General features: G+C 37.4%; 1 protein-coding gene across 2 annotated transcripts; it reads left to right on the forward strand.

Moving 5' to 3' along the window:
• Positions 1-630: 630 nt before the first annotated feature.
• Positions 631-8,409, forward strand: zfand2a (zinc finger, AN1-type domain 2A). Of its 2 annotated transcripts, none has more exons than XM_057347095.1 (10): positions 631-764; positions 1,224-1,317; positions 2,692-2,786; positions 3,034-3,165; positions 3,290-3,441; positions 3,524-3,643; positions 3,713-3,803; positions 3,905-3,981; positions 6,070-6,209; positions 8,059-8,409. In XM_057347095.1, the coding sequence occupies exons 2-9, from the start codon at positions 1,263-1,265 to the stop codon at positions 6,179-6,181; spliced, it is 834 nt and encodes a 277-aa protein (XP_057203078.1). In that variant the 5' UTR covers positions 631-764; positions 1,224-1,262; the 3' UTR covers positions 6,182-6,209; positions 8,059-8,409. The 2 variants fall into 2 exon arrangements, with proteins under 2 accessions (XP_057203078.1, XP_057203077.1); XM_057347094.1 differs by having other exon boundaries at positions 6,070-6,154.
• Positions 8,410-16,447: the final 8,038 nt, after the last annotated feature.

Consider the following 16,447-nt stretch of genomic DNA (forward strand, 5'->3'; position numbering starts at 1 on the left):
TTATTTTAGAGCGTATGGCTTATTTGCTCATAGTTTTACTTCTTTTAACAGACACACACAGTGCATGTATGCATTTGCACATATGTGCATAAAAGAACGTATATGAAAACTGAAACAAGCAATAGCAGTTTATTATTTACAACAACCAATTCAATTATTCAGTTAAATTAGGACGTATTTGTATTTCATACTAAACGGTGTAGCCTACTTATATTTGCATTAACATCTTAATACTTAATTGGCAGTCTAAATGTGTTTTGGCCAGAGATCTGCAGATGTAACGTTACCTGAAGTGACTTGGGGTCTCAGAAGAAGCTGTGGGCGTCAAGCATTGCTTTACTTTCGGTAAATAAACAGGTTTTGAGGCTGATATTAGTTCCATGTCGTTTACAGAACAAACACGCCACAGTGCAGCCTAATTCGGATGGAAAAATCAAAATTCGTAATTCCAAAACCACTTTGCTTAACGTTATCTGGACTGGATTTGCATTAATCAAGTCACTACTGATCGAATTGTTTCAACTCAACCAGCTTCAAGCGTTTAGTGTATCGGGAAAACAGCGCCATAAGAAAAGCTAACTAGCGCTCGAAGACTTTTATTTTGAAATGAGGATCTCAGGTTGTAGCTACATCACAACTCCAGCGATGACATCTGAAAATCGCAGACGAGTACAAAACCACAGTGGCTTTGCTTGATCGGAGCTAAAGACGCAAGACAGCTATCAATAGAAGGACCAATATAAGCGATTCTTCGCACAATTTAGGTAACGTTACGATGTACATTTATTGTGTTGACAACAAAAATAACGGGGTTAAAGATTTTCGATCGGATTGTTTTCATAGCAAAATAAACGACAATCAGCTATAAGGCGTTTTATTGAGGATCTCTTTCCTTGTCGGTCTTAAATGATAAGGACTAGTTTGATTTAATAACAGCAGCCAAAATAATGTGTTATATATGTGTATATAGTAAGTAACGTTAACCGTGGTAACGTACAGAGATTCCCGTTTGTTTTGTTTACTCGCATGATTCAGCATTAGAGGCATAACTTTAATGTAACGTTAATGGTGTTGGTAAACATGATGGCCGTGACACTAACAGGCCTTCCGCTTTTTCAGTAATGTTTGGTTGATTTCTAATGGTTGTGTTTTGTCTTGTTTTGACCAATGTGAGCGCATGCTAACTAGCTAGAGAGTCATCGATGGTTTTCATTATTTTTTAGTGTATAATACAGCAGTAAAACACTCTTCACCACTGTGCCATGGAGTTTCCACATCTCGGGGAGCACTGTTCCGAAAAGTCCTGTAAACGTCTCGGTGGGTATCTAAATAAACAGCTTCAAGATTCAATAGCTTATAGGCATAAAAGTCTTTACATTGCTAAAGCACGGGGAAATTAAATATTTAGACGCAAAACGTTAAATGCATATATTGCTATATAAATATGAAAGTTGTTAAGAATGACAAAATCCTGCCATGTCATGTACACCTCTTAACAACATGAGAACTAGCCTATTCCTTGTTTGTGATCCGATTACGTCATGACTAGCAAGTGCATTTATGTTGTACTGAGTATCACCCTCACACATCCTGTCAGCCCATTTTAATAACCTATTTAGCTATAAATGATAATATAAATTGTCTAACATAACCGATTCTTTTCAACATAAATTGACTAACATTCAGGGATTTTTGACATTTTACTATGACATGAATTATTGTGTAGAATGACATAGAATCGTCATTTCTGACCTTCATGTTTTCCCAAACCTGTATGACTGTCTTCTGTACTATCACAAAAATAGATATTGAGCATAATGTTGTGGACTGACAGCCACAGGACAAAAAGCAGCATTAGTATTTCTTTAAAGGGGTGATATGACACGGCTAAAACGAATATTATGGTTTGTTTTAGATGTAATGCAATGTGTATACACGATTTAAGGTTAAAAAACGGTGTTTTCCACATGCACGTTTGTATTTCCTCTTTGCCCCGCCTCTCTGAAACGTGCGCTCTGAAAAGCGAGGTGTGCTATGATTGGCCAGATAACCAGTGCGTAGTGATTGGTCGAATACTGCAAGCGTGTGACGGAAATGCAATGCCTCTTACCATATTTGGAACATCAGGTTCCAATGCAATTGTACTGACAGGTACGCCCACCTTACTTGCGTATACATTTAGTCGGTCTTAGTCAATTATTCCACGATCTGATGTAGATTTGTGGGGGTGTGGTTACACGAGGCGTTTCAGGCAGGTCTGGGATGCATCTTTTGTTCCGACACTTTAATTTTTGCAATTTTACGTGTCTAATACATGTATCACGCCATATGACCCCCTTTAAAAAAAAAAATTTGTGGTTAATGAAAGACATACAGGGTTGGAGCAACATGTCAGGGCGTAGATGACAGTAATTCCTTTTTGTGTGAATTGGACAAATCATATTCATTTTCATGCTGATTAAACGGTTATATTGGAAATATAAAGAAGCAGTGTTACTAGTGGTCTCTTTACGTTCAGTTTCACTGCATATATTATTAATGGCCATCAGCCACTCTGTTTTTTAAATGGATGTGGCCATTTAAAAACCCATATTGTTTTCTCTAATGCTGTACTCATGGTGATTTAACATAAGTTAATGTCTAAAATGTGAGTTTAAAGTCTTTTGTTATGTCATGTGATGTGCGCAACAGATTTTCTTCCAGTGAGATGTGATGCATGTGAAGAAATTTTCTGCAAAGACCACATAAGTTATGCAAATCACAAGTGCACTTCATCATATAAAAAGGTGTGTATAATTTAATCTAATAAATAATATATATTGCCCTGTGTATAATGAACAGTTGGAACACATTGTAACAATAAAACAACACATTTCTGGTATTATTAGTCTTTTCATGAGTCAAATTTGTCAAATTCATTTTTTTACGTCTCAAAGTTTTGAAAAGAAAAATTATAATATTTGTGCATGTTTGACTCCTTTAAAACAAGCAGGTAACCAGATGTGACTGATGTTTGTTTGTTTCCATGCATAGGATGTCCAGGTTCCTGTATGTCCGTTGTGCAACACCCCCATTCCCGTTAAAAGAGGGGAAATGCCAGACATTAAAGTTGGGGAGCACATAGACCGAGATTGCAAATCTGACCCGGCTCAGAGAAAACGAAAGGTAGCCTGGATTTAGTGCGCACAAAGAAGAAATAGACATGATTTTATCGCAGTTTCTCTCACTTTGCTTCAAGATAACAGATAAACCGTGAAATGAAAACCAACTGGATTATTTTCCTTTACAGATCTTTACAAATAAATGCTCCAAGGGTGGATGTAAGCAGAAGGAAATGATCCGGGTGACATGTGATCAGTGCCACTTGAACTATTGTCTCAAGCACAGACATTCACTCGACCATGACTGTAAGACTGACGGAAAGCCGGTCTCTAAATCAGGGTAAGCATGGTGTTTCAGTGGCCATACAGATGAATGTCTCAGAGGTAGCGGTCAAATAATGACGGTGGGCTTTGTTTTGTAGACATTCTGCTCTAATGAGGGCTCAAGCGTCTTCCAGTACTGTTGCAGCATCATCCACTAGAGGGAGCTCTAGGACTATGTCCAATGGAGTAACTGGAAACACTAGACCTCAGAGCAGCAGGTAAGCACATTTGGGGAGAGAAAATGTAGTTTATGATACATGTTTACACTATTTTCTTTTGCCCCACAGTGCACAGAGGGCGAGTGCCGCATCATCTCCTGCAGTGACCCCCACAGCACAGAATGTAATTCCTGCCTCGGCATCATATCAGGCCGGACTGGTGCGTACTTATTTTGATGGGGATTTAATTGACAAGGCTTTAGAAAAACCAGCTTTTGAATATAGAGTTACCTAAATGAGTTGTTGTCTTTGTTTTGGCAGACAGAGGAGCAGGCCCTCCAGAGAGCATTAGAAATGTCACTGGCTGAATCTGCACATCCAAGACAACCGACTCTAAGGTATTCCAGAGCTTCATCTATGAATAAAGCTTCTGATTATTATTATTATCCCAAGATTATTTTTAATTGCGTGAACCTGCTCCTGGGGCACAATTGGTAAAGCATTGCGTTAAAGTGCACGTTACCTGGATGTAATAAAGTTGCCTTTATTGCAACGTGCGACGTAACTTTCCTTTAATGTTAATAATCTTCAAAGTTGTTCATCAAAAATTCCATGATAAATAAAGAAATTATCTCCCAAAATAAAGAGTCAACTCCGAACCGCCCGAACGAGTTGTTTTGTTTTCGAATCTTTTGAGGGTCATTTTCAGACGTCACAAATGAACACATCTCCATAATCCCCACCTGCCTGCAAACAGTTCTGGTAGTTTGTGTGTTTACATCCTGTCGAGAAGATGCTGTGTTCCGTGCAGCAAAAAAAATCATGTAGTTGTTTTTACTTCCAAATCCAAAGGATGATGATAAAAATATTTTCCCATGATTGCACATTAGTATAATTAAACCTTTTGTTTTTCCAACGTTGGCAAGTTTAATGTGGGATTTGCTCAATGCTTGTCCAGGAAAGTTGGAATCACAACCTGTAGGTGTGATTAATAAAACATGTGTATATGTTCTATTGAATGTTGAAAATCACCCATTTTGTGTGTTATGGTGTACATTTAGTGCAGCTATTACTGTCCTACTGAAATAGTTCTGATAATCAGATGTGAGCCCACTATTTTCTGAAAATTAGTCAATTAATGTAGTGTCTGTCGTTTTTATTACTTGGATTCATGACAAAGGGTGAGGATAAATTTCGTTTATAAGCTGTAATGTTCCATCAATTAGTTACGTTAGCATTGCGGCTAGCGTATATAAGTTACCATATTGTTTTCTTAAAAGCTGTGGGTCCAGTTTGCTTACATAAGTGCAAAATGTGCTGTTTATTGTAGAGTGTCTGTCGTCATTACTTTGCTAAAGAATAGGCTAATAAGGGATGGGAAATGATTTGTATTTACAAACTGTAATGTTTTATCAGTCATGCAGTCAAGTTAGCACTGGGCTAACGCTTTAACGTTGCCTTACTGTGCTGTGTTTACTGTTTAACTGTGGGTCCATTCGCTTACATAAATACCATTATCTTTATAACACAAATCAATGCTATTTTTGTAACTTTGCAGTGTACGAAGCTGAAATGTAGTAGTGCGTCTATGCGGAAATACCAATCACAACAGACTGGAGTGGCCGACCAATAGGAGCACAGCAGGCACAACTGCTTGGAATGGACCGTTTAGAGATCTTTGAGAAATTACATGATAATAAATATGCATATTTTGAGAAAATGATAGGGTTTTTTTGGCCTTGTATGCATTCAAACCTATTGACTCCAATACAATATTAGGACACTTCAAAATATAACATTTACATTATGCATTTGGCAGACGCTTTTATCCAAAGTGAATTACATTGCACTATACAATTTTTAATTTTTTTTTTAAGTATTTGCAAACCCTGGGATCAAACCCATGACCTTGGCGTTGCTAGGCACTGAGCCACAAGAATTGTGGGTTGCACCTCGCATTAGTGTCTGCCAAATGGAAAAAAATGTATTCAGTGTAGACTAAGGGTGAGATTGTTTAAAAATAGATAGAACCAAATGATATTTTCATGACAATTCTGAAGCATCTGCATTTCTCAGACACTGCAACGTGACACTGTTTTCAAACACATGAGATGATGTGCCTTGTGCATCTGTGGTATTTTGTGTCACAGTGCCCTTTGATTGAAAATACACAATGATGTGTTATGCACACACCACCGCACCTGTAAAGCATGTTTTTCGTGTTGTCGTTCACAGACGTTTTTTGTCTTCCAAGCCTGTGAGACATTGTTTTGTGTGTTTACCACGCCAGAACACAAAAATGCAGAAGTTGCTGGATGCAATACAATATTATTTGTTTTAAAGAATCTATTTTCTTGGCTTTACAGTATAGGACGCATTGTTACTGATGAAGTGGGATCTGTGTGTTTCACACCAATCTATCAGTTTCTAGCGTTGTTTTCCTGTGTCTGGAGATTGCTGTGCTGATATCTGTCTGTGTTTCTCAGTCCTCAGGAGCAGGAGGATCTGGCTCTTGCTCAGGCTCTGGCTGCTAGTGAAGAGGAATACAGACAACAGCAGCAAAGACAACAGGTAGCCAGAAACCTTAGCGGTCAGTAGCATGCTATGCTAACAGGACCTCAGCTAGGTACATAGCCCCAGTGGCTGTTTCTCTCTAATACATTGGGTGCCTGGTAGGGATGCAACAATACAGCTCACCCACGGTTCAATACGAACCTTGGTTTTTCACACACGGTTTTCGGTTCGGTTCTGATGGCTTGGCACATTAGAGTGTTTTTTCATTGTTCTATGCTTAAGTTAAGAAGAAAAAAAACTATTTTACTGAAATTCTCTTTATTTAACTTTACTTATTTTATTATCTTTAAGCAAAAATCAACTTGTACAAATTCCTGGCTCACATCAGTTTTTGGTTTACTGTTCAGCAACATGCCATTAAAATAAGCTTCTTGAAGAGGTTTTGCACATCAGAGTATTTAAAATAGCGTAATGCAAAACTTGCGATTGCTGTAATGACGCTAGCGCTCAATGGGAAAGTTCAAAGATAATATATTAACAAGGTGCGCCACTGCGATTGCAATAAATTGGAAGAAATACAATGCTAAATAGCTGCCTGGAGGCGCTCTTGCTATGACGTAAATAGCTGTCCGAAAGGCCGCCGAGTGGCATGACTTTCATTAAACGGACTTTGGCATGGTGCCGTAGACACTCTTTCTGCATGTGCTGGTTGAGAGCAACGCGAGCGTGCTGCTTTCTTATGCAGTGTAAAAATACATTCATGGTGTGCCAAATTTGGAGATTATCACTTTAGTACAACGGGCATGCAATAAAGCCAGCCCGCGTCTCTCAACAGCACATTGCTTCTCGTGTTGCAGGCAGCCCCGCTTCACCGCCCGACCACCACTCGCTATTAGATACAGACAAACACGGACAGAGCCAGTTCAGAGTGTAATTGAGCGCACGGAAATAATTTAAACGCAAAACCGGAAAACCGCAATTCACTTACACGTATTGAACCATGGAGGTCGTACCAAAACGGTTCAATATTATATTGAGTATTGTGGCATCCCTACTGCCTGGGGCTATAAAATTGCTTGGTTTGTGGTATTGCTGCAGTTTAATTAAAGACTGGATATCTTAAAAGATTTTCAACTGGCAACCCAAATTGAAATTTAAAAAACAGACATCAACTAAATTAACTTGTTACAATATAAACAAGCGTTATGTGGCCCAAACTTAACTTCCGGTTGACCTCCGCGAAGAATCAATAACTGTTGAGTAGTTTTAATTTAATTTAATACAATTAATATACAATAAAATATTAATACAAATTAATAATATTATAAAATTGATGTAAAATAAGTTATAACCAAACACAGACCTCAAGTTAACTGACATGATTTAGTGACATGATTCAGTTATTGGCAATCAACCAACAGTAATTTATCAACACCACAACTATAACAAAGAGAACAGAGAAATTGTACGATTGGGATTCTTTATAAGAGCTATTATTTCCTGATGATCGATTGACATTCATTCAAAGTTGGCTTATGCATTGAAAATATAAAAATGCTGCACGTAAGCTTAAAATAAACAATGTTATCTCTAATATATTTATAAAATACTGTTATAGTAATTCATCATCCTGTGAACAGGCTTTTATTATGTACAGTGTTTTTCGTGCTGTCTGTGACCCTATCAAAACAGGTCCTCCATTTGAGAAGCACTGCTCTAAAACACAAAATTGAAAAAACACTTGGCACACAATTGTTTTCCTAAGTTTGTCATTGTTATTCACTCTTTTGTGAGCCCTCTGGGCCAGTTGGTTATAAAAACAGCGCAGTCACGATCCCAGACTGCATAATAATAATATTGTGACCATCAACCTCGCCGCACAGATGCTGTGAATGAAATTATTACAGTCATTAAACTCCCGATCTCTGATTTATTTTTCTCATTGTCTTGTCGATCCACAGGGAGGGGTTTCCAAGCAGTCTAGCTGCTGCCTGTCTTAATGTGAGGTGGCACAGACTTGAACTTGAATCTGCCTCAATCTGCACATGAGCACCAGTAATGTACCTGTGAGCTGCACATACCTGTATATTTTTCAGTCCAGCATATGAAGCTTCCACTTCCCGAATCAATGCATCTGAAGGCTGTTGTGTTGTTGTTTCTTCTGTTCTGCATCACTCTTTGGTGTGCTTCATAGATTGCAATTCTGCCATTGTGGCAAGTGGTGCTTTACATTATGTAAATATTTTATATAGTATCATGTTAATCTATCACTCAATATAGATGTCTTTTGAAATAAATTATTTTAAAGTGTTTATCTGAACCAGAGCTTAATTCGTCATTCGTCGTTTCTTGTGGTCGCCATGATTCACTTCATCAACCGTGAGCATTATGTTCAGGAACAAGCTATATTTTACATTTGAATACTTAACACTGAGTTGCCCGAGAGGCTATGATTGTTCATGGTTTGTTAGAATAGTAGTTTAAGGCAATATAATGAAAAAAACTTCTAATTAAAGGGATACTTCGCCCAAAATTTTAAATTCTGTCATCATTTACTCACCTTCGAGTTGTTCCAAATCTGTATAAAATTCTTTGTTCTGATGAACACAGAGAAATATATTTGGAAGAATGCTTATAACCAGACAGATTTTGCCTCCCATTGACTACCGTAGTAGGAAAAAATACTTTATAATTTTTTGGTTCTGTTGAATACAAAAGAAGACATTTTGAAGACAGTTCTGGTGCACTTTTGACTACCATTGTATTTTTTCCTACTTTGGTAGTCAATGGGAGGCACAATCTGTCTGGTTATAAGCATTCTTCCAAATATCTTTCTCTGTGTTCATCAGAAATTTATACAGATTTGGAACAACTCGAATGTGAGTAAATTATGACAAAATTTTTGGGTGAAGTATCCCTTTAACTTGTACATAAACTATAATTGTAAATTGTTTAAATATATTTTAAAATGACACTGTTAGAATGTTTTGAGTACATGAATCTAACCAGGCTTGGAAACAATTTACTCTCCCAATGTAATGTCCTATTTCAAGGCACACAATATTATAAAACCCTACATTAGATTATCTGACAAGATAAATGAATTTAATCATTTTTAATGGTTCTGTAATAAATTATTAATATCTGAATTAATGGCGGAGATATATAGAAATATACACAGTGTTAACTTGCATTTGAAGAGACATACCTCTTGGTAACCTAAATGGATAGTTAACCTAACTTTTTTCTCCTGTGAAACAAAGTATTTTGAGAAATGTCTCGGTGGTTTTGTGTCCATACAATGGAAGTCAATGTGGAACAATGGCTTTTGGTTACCAGTATGACAAGAGGGTGAGTAATTGATGAAAGAATTTTAATTTAGCTGTGAACTATCCCTTGTTGTTGGATGCATTTTCCCAGCAGATGGCAGTAAAACGTTGATGGTTTATTAATATAGCTTCTCAATTAAGATATTGTCAGGATAATTGTACATCTGTAAAATGAGTCACACTATGAAATGCTGAGGGTTTAATGAGAATTAATAAGTATTTTTATTTTTTAAATGTTAGCAACACTGCAGTCATCTTTTGCTAGCTTGTTATTATGCTGTCCCTGCCCTCTCTTTAAACAAGCAACAACGTGCTTAGTTTCTGTCTACAATCTGGGTAATCACATCCATTATGATGTAACTGATGCATTAATGTTGAAAAGCTAAGTGCTATTGGACGTCAGAGTCTGTTCAGGGTCATTTAACAATTACACCAGCCCTCACGTACAGAGGGGGAATTATGGGTAATTATTCTAATTCATATTCTAATCAGTTATTGTTTTTTATATAAGTGGTTTAATTTTGTGAGTGTCATCTAATGCTCTTATCTTTCTGGTAAACATACTGGGCGGTATTAGGTAAAAAACTACATTCAAACAGGAAACAAATGACTCATATTATTATCCAATGAACCTACGTTCAGATGTTTTATTCTCACACTGATATTATTTAGTGTTGACAGAGAAAGCTTTGGAGTAACTGCATTGAGACAGATTGATGACCGTAGTGTTGTGGAGATTGGAGGAGCAGGTGGGTTGCAAGTAAAGCTGTTGTTTATTTCCGGGTAGAACACAGATTCTGGGTCAGTCTAACGTGTGCAGTCATACCTCACAGTGACAGAAGTTCACAGGGTTCCTTTGCCTGCTGTCTCAAGACATTCCCTTCATGGGCTCCATGAGGCAAAAGGTATGGAGAAGAACACGAGACATCCAGCAGTGACACTGAAAGCATCTGTCAATATTTGTAGACCCGTGTCAATCATGTCAATTCGGCGGCAGAGGGACCTGATCACCAGGTGATGGCTTTTATGTGGACACAAAGGTTTTCCTAGCCATAGATTCTTTTGAAAACCATTGTGGGGAGTCCAATACACTGACCCGAAGCTATAATCAAACATCAATAATGCATTTTCTTCTTCAATGATGTTTGCACAATATTTGTTTTTAAATGTCCCTAGAGTTCGAGTAAAGCATCAAAGTTTAAGAAGTATGGTACAACACTAAACAAACATAAAACACTTAAAGTTGGTCAGTGTTTGGTAATGGTTCTTATTTTATAAAATGATTTCGCAAAAGGCCAATCTATAGCGTTTTAGTTACATGGTTATAGAACGCTGTTGTGTTGCATTTGGCCTTCCAGCACTGATTTGATTACAGTACTCATTGAGGCAGGTCAGTGTTTGCATTGAGTGTTGTGGAGTTTGAAGAGAGCCTGCATTTCCTCTGGTCTAATGAGTGGGAGGGCAAGGGCCAGTGTACAGAGCATCACCCAGCTTCACTGCTCCATTGTTATTCCAGTGATGAGCCCAGAGCTCTCCAGAAGAAAAAGTGTGTGGGCAGTCTGCGTTGTCAGGTTTGATGTCACTGATATTAATATTTTACACAGCTGTTTGCTCTAAGAAATCCATTCTACCGGAAATGGTAGTTAAAGCTGTGGCGGGGCGGGGGGGGGTTTGGGGGGTCCAAAATGAGGTGATGTCCTGATAACAAAGTGTTGTTCTGCAAATTTAATGCTGGATTTAATTCTCACAGGATGGCTCTATGTCTCCTCAGAGCAGAGCCTTTAAGAAAGTGCTGTTCTTCTTTGAAGTGAACTCTCAGAGGGAGGTGAAGTCTACTGGCAAACATACACACTGAGCCATAAAGTCCAGAACAATATACTATAGAGTGTGAGCATACACTGTAAATGATTTCCCTGTATTTTTACAGCAAGTTACTGGCAGCACGGTTGCCAGCAAGTTACTGTATTTCAATTTACAGTACCTGTACTGTAATAGATTTTACGGTACACAAAATATTACTGTATAGCTACAAAACGGTACTTTACTGTATTTTAACTGTATTTTTGTATTTTGGTCTATTTGTACTGCATTTTTATAATACTGTAATTTACTGCAATACCTATATTGACACATTACTACTAGTTATTACTTATTGCAATAATTACAAATAATATTATATATTATGAGTAGTTAAGTATATAAATCTATAGTTATTAATATTGTAAAACTACTATACTTCAGAATTACATTATGAATCAAAAGGCTATCCAAGCAATGTTTGTATCAAAAATATTTTTATTAAATCATTTCATTGAAACGTAGTCGAGAAAGTGCATGACTTGCAGTCGTAGCTGGACATCCTAAACCTCGGATGACTTGCCTGGGAACATAACAGATGACCCAATCCAGCTAAACAAGCAATGGTGAGACTGTAACACAAAAAGACACATATAACAAAATATGTAAGCCATAGAAATAAGTACAAATTGTGCAGGAAATGGTGAAAGAAAATTCAGTAACACTTTACTATAAGGTTTTATTTAACATTTGTTAATGCTTTAGCTACTATGAACAAAGAACAATATTTTTTAGCTTTAATAATATTTGTTAATGTTAGTTAATAGATATTCATTGTGCATAAACTAATGTGAACAGAGACAAATTTGTTTAAAAATGTATTAGCAAACGTTGAAATGTATTAAGATTAATAATGTTAACAAATGGAACCTTACTGTAAGTGTTATTGAAAATATATATACATATATCCAAACAGTATTTTTTTACATTTAAAAGGAGATGCAACTAAAATATTTAAACACAAACAGGCATTTATTCAATAACAAATACAGTCATTTTACCTTGCTCACCTTTGTAAACAGACTTCAAACAATTAGACAGAAACTAAACTTACTTTATGTCTCAGTCAACATTTAAAACAAAACTGTGACAAACTATTGTGCAAAATACTAAAACTAAATGATATAAGTTTGCATGAAACACATTAAATAAACCAAACTTACCGAACTACCAGAAATCGAACGTCCTCCTTCAGCTGCAGCCAAGAGTTGTGCTCTGTGTGATTTGACAATGGGCGGGGCACTTTCGCGGATTACAGCAATCCTGTATTATTGCCATGCATATTACAGCAAGGTTACAGCAAGATCAAAATTTACTGTCAAATTTTCCCGCTCAATCAAAATTACCCAGAATGCATTATGAACTGCAGTTCGAACTGCATTTTACTGTAATGTAGAAATGTGGTACTGTACTGTGCATTTTTACAGTAATGTGCTGCTAAATCTACAGCAACATCTAACAGTGTATAAATTGTTGCACCATTTTTGCCCGGTTTCACAGACAAGGTTTAAGGCTAATCCCAGACTAAAATGAATGTTTGAGCAGTCTTAACTGAAAATAACTCGCCTTAAAACATCTTAAACGATGTCAGCGCCATTGTTTTGTCTCAAGATGCACACCAGTAAGGTTTTTTACTAGGGCATTTTTATAAAAATAGCTTAAATATCCTAATTTAACCAAAGGTTCGTCTGGGCTTTAACAAGCCCTGTCTGTGAAACCGGGCCATTGAGTTGGAACATGTAGGGGGAGAGTGGGGTAAGATGCAGGGGCGTAGCCAGAACTTTTTTTTAGAGGTGGCCAGGTAAGACCCAGTGATTTTATTAGGGTGCCCAAAAAATCCTTACAGACAGAAATTCTTTAACTTCTACTGTAATTTACACCAATTCTTCATTACACAGTTTGCTGGTCAAAAACATACACAAATAACGTAAAGTAAACAATTTATTTGCAATGCTTTCATGTGCTAACATTATTTAAAAATTATTTGCTAGCTATCATTTGCAGTAAGTTAGCATTTTTTATAGAAAATAAACATTGCAGTACCCCAAATTAAACTTTCGCGAAAATGTAATTAATGAATGAAATCCAGTTAAACAAGACTGATTTTACTGACCTGATCCTTCTGCTCGCGATGAACTTCCACGGTACACAGACCAGTGGCTAGACAGAATTTTGTTTTTGAGGGGGCCTGTCTGTAAATGAGGGGGCCATTTTGTATATGTATATAGCCATTTATATTTTTCTATTACTAAACTGATACACCTATATTATACAGCACATTTCACCTTTTTAGCTAATTTAAACATAGCCTAGCGGTTCTTAATCCTGGTTCACACTGATTTAAATCACCAGCTCGTTAGAAGAGCGCTCCATGAATAAACTGTGTTCCTATTGACATGGTCCCTACACAGTGTTCACTGCTCTCTACTCCCTGCACACAGGAAATCAGCTGAAGTTACTTCTGAAGTTAACTTCAGTTCAGAACACGAATTTGCGCTACACGATTGCCTGCAGCGTCTTCACACAGGGACAAAACTTACTATGGAAATTTGAAGGGTTATTTAATCGCAATCGTGAGATTTGCGTAGTAGTCACGATTCGTGCACTTCAATGCCTTTTATGTCCACTTCGCAAACCTCTGAAGCGGTAAGAAAAGCATACAAAATAAGCAGAGCGGGGGGTCGCAAGGATCAGTATTGAACCGCAGTAGCTCGACGGCTACCAGTCAAACCATTGGCTTACCTTTTACATGACAATGAAAGTTTCTGTTGAGAAAAGTCTTTCGACACTACAAGAAGTCATATGCAGTGTCATCATTATCTTTAGCAGTCTACTCATTTTCTTCTTGCTCATCTTCTCGTAATATATATAAAAACAGACTAGTGTGCACACGCCATCGCAGCATATAAATTAAACTCTTGGCGCAAAAGATGCTACGCACAACACGTGACATAATTAAACCAATAACTTTGAAAACAGTGAAGAGCACTGATTGGTCGATCAACCAGAGTAACAAATCAACAATTCCTTATTTTTTATTTTAAGAAATCAAAGATCTGAGGGGGCCGTGTACATGTACGGCCCCTCGTGGCTACGCTACTGACACAGTACACTGTCACGAAGCGGTTAGCAGCTGTTCAGCTATAGCGCTCAGACTGTTTGCGTCAGTGCGTCAGCGTATGACATCATATTAACGCGAGAGTAATGTTCTCGCGTTACTTTCAGTGCATACGCTAAATGATCTGAGCAGCACTCCGTATCCGTAAACTCCGACACACATCTTAAAACTGCTTCGCACAACAGAGGTGGCCAGATAGGTGGCCATCCATAATTCAGGGGTAGCCGTGGCCACCCGTGGCCACCATGTAGCTACGCCCCTGGTAAGATGAGCCAGTGGGTAAGTTGATCCACCCCCTGTATCTCAGCGATTGAACACTTTTGTTGTCATTTGACCATACATTTTGGAATCACCCGTTATTTCTGCCAGAATGTGAAGCACAGCGTGGGAGAATCGGACAGCATAAATTGACTTTAAAAGCTGTTTTTGGCTTGTCAAAGTAGAATGTTTGCATATCAGCTGTAATGGCTGGTACATCAAAGCAAATGTATCCAGGTCTAAAAGTATTTATGATGCATGTTGGTGATTTACCAACATTTAAAACCATGCAAATAATTTGGATAATTACTAGCCTGAATTTCTAATCTAGCTAGTTTTTTCCAAAGTGGCAGCTATGGGGCAAAGTGAGCCAAACGCTGTGGGTTAAATTGAGCCAGTGTCGACACTTTTAAGTTAACTTCGATTTCTAATTCATAAACCTGTATAATTTCAATGAAATATCACATAACTTTTTAGTTTATCATGTTGACTTTAGTATACTGAGTTTATGGACAGTGTACAGCAAAGTACACTTAATATTCTCTGATTAAGAAAAGCATTTTACACCAGATTTTACTCATACAGTATATTGTATATCTTTCCAGTTAACTTAAGTCACTAATGGCCTAACATGTTTGGCATTAAAAAGCACTGTATAATGCCAAGAATCTACAAAAACAGACTGTGAAAGCAGAAATTCATTTATTTTTAATCAACAAACTCTCTGTTTAGTCTGTTTTTGGAAGATTACAACTTTGGTGTTTCACAAGACAAGTTATTTCAGAAATACTGCCTGTCTTTCTATCCAATCCTATCCTTCTGTCTGTCGTCCTAACAATCCGTCTGTCTGTTAAGCTGTCTGTCTTCCTTATTATCTGTCTGTTTGTTTTCTCCAATCTGTTTATCTATTTGTCTGATTATCTGTATTCCTATCCAATCCTGTCTGTCTGTCTTCCTATCTGTCCTAACCATCTGTCTGTCTGTCTGTCTTCCTATCTAACCCTATCTGTCTGTTTACCTGTCTGATCCTGTCTGTCTCTCTTCCTTTCCAATTATATCTGTCTGTCTGTCTTCCTATCTGATCCTGTCTGTCTGTCTGCTTGTCTGTCTGTCTTGTCTGGCTTCCTATCTCTATCTGTCTTGCTATCCAATCCTATCTGTCTGTCTGTTTATCTGTCTTCCTACCCAATTCTATCTGTGTGTTTATCTTTCAGTCTTCCTATCTGATCCTGTCTGTCTGTATGTCTTCCTTTCCAATTGTATCTGTCTTTCTGTTTATCTGTCTGTTTGTCTTCCTATCTGATTCTGTCTGTCTGTCTTTCTTTCTTTCTATCTGTCTGTCTGTCTGCTTGTCTGTTTATCTGTCTGTCTTCCTATCTAGCTTCCTATCTGTCTGTTTTCCTATCCTATCCTGTTTATCTATCTTCATGTCTGTCTATTTACTTACACAAAAATATAACATAATAGGCTATAAGGTGCTGTTATTTTATATTCCTCTCAATTTGAGTGGAAATGAATTTTGCATCTAAAAACCGCAGTACACGGAGCACAACAGTAATTAGTCTAATTGCTAATTGTCAGCCACAGTGTGCTTCAGTGCTTGTTTTAGAGTTCCCTTGTTTACCGACTTGTTTACTTGTTTCTGCAATACCTAAAGTTGTCTGCGTATTAAGAAACCTATTCCTAGTCTCAGTATCCTATTCTCCACATTTTCCTTCACAAACCAAATCATGACCCATGCTTCTCACTTCAGTATGAGGTTCTTCTAAAGAATGTGATCCACCAGTT

The sequence above is a fragment of the Triplophysa rosa genome, linkage group LG11 (assembly GCF_024868665.1).
Source record: "Triplophysa rosa linkage group LG11, Trosa_1v2, whole genome shotgun sequence".
NCBI classification, from domain to species: Eukaryota; Metazoa; Chordata; class Actinopteri; order Cypriniformes; family Nemacheilidae; genus Triplophysa; species Triplophysa rosa.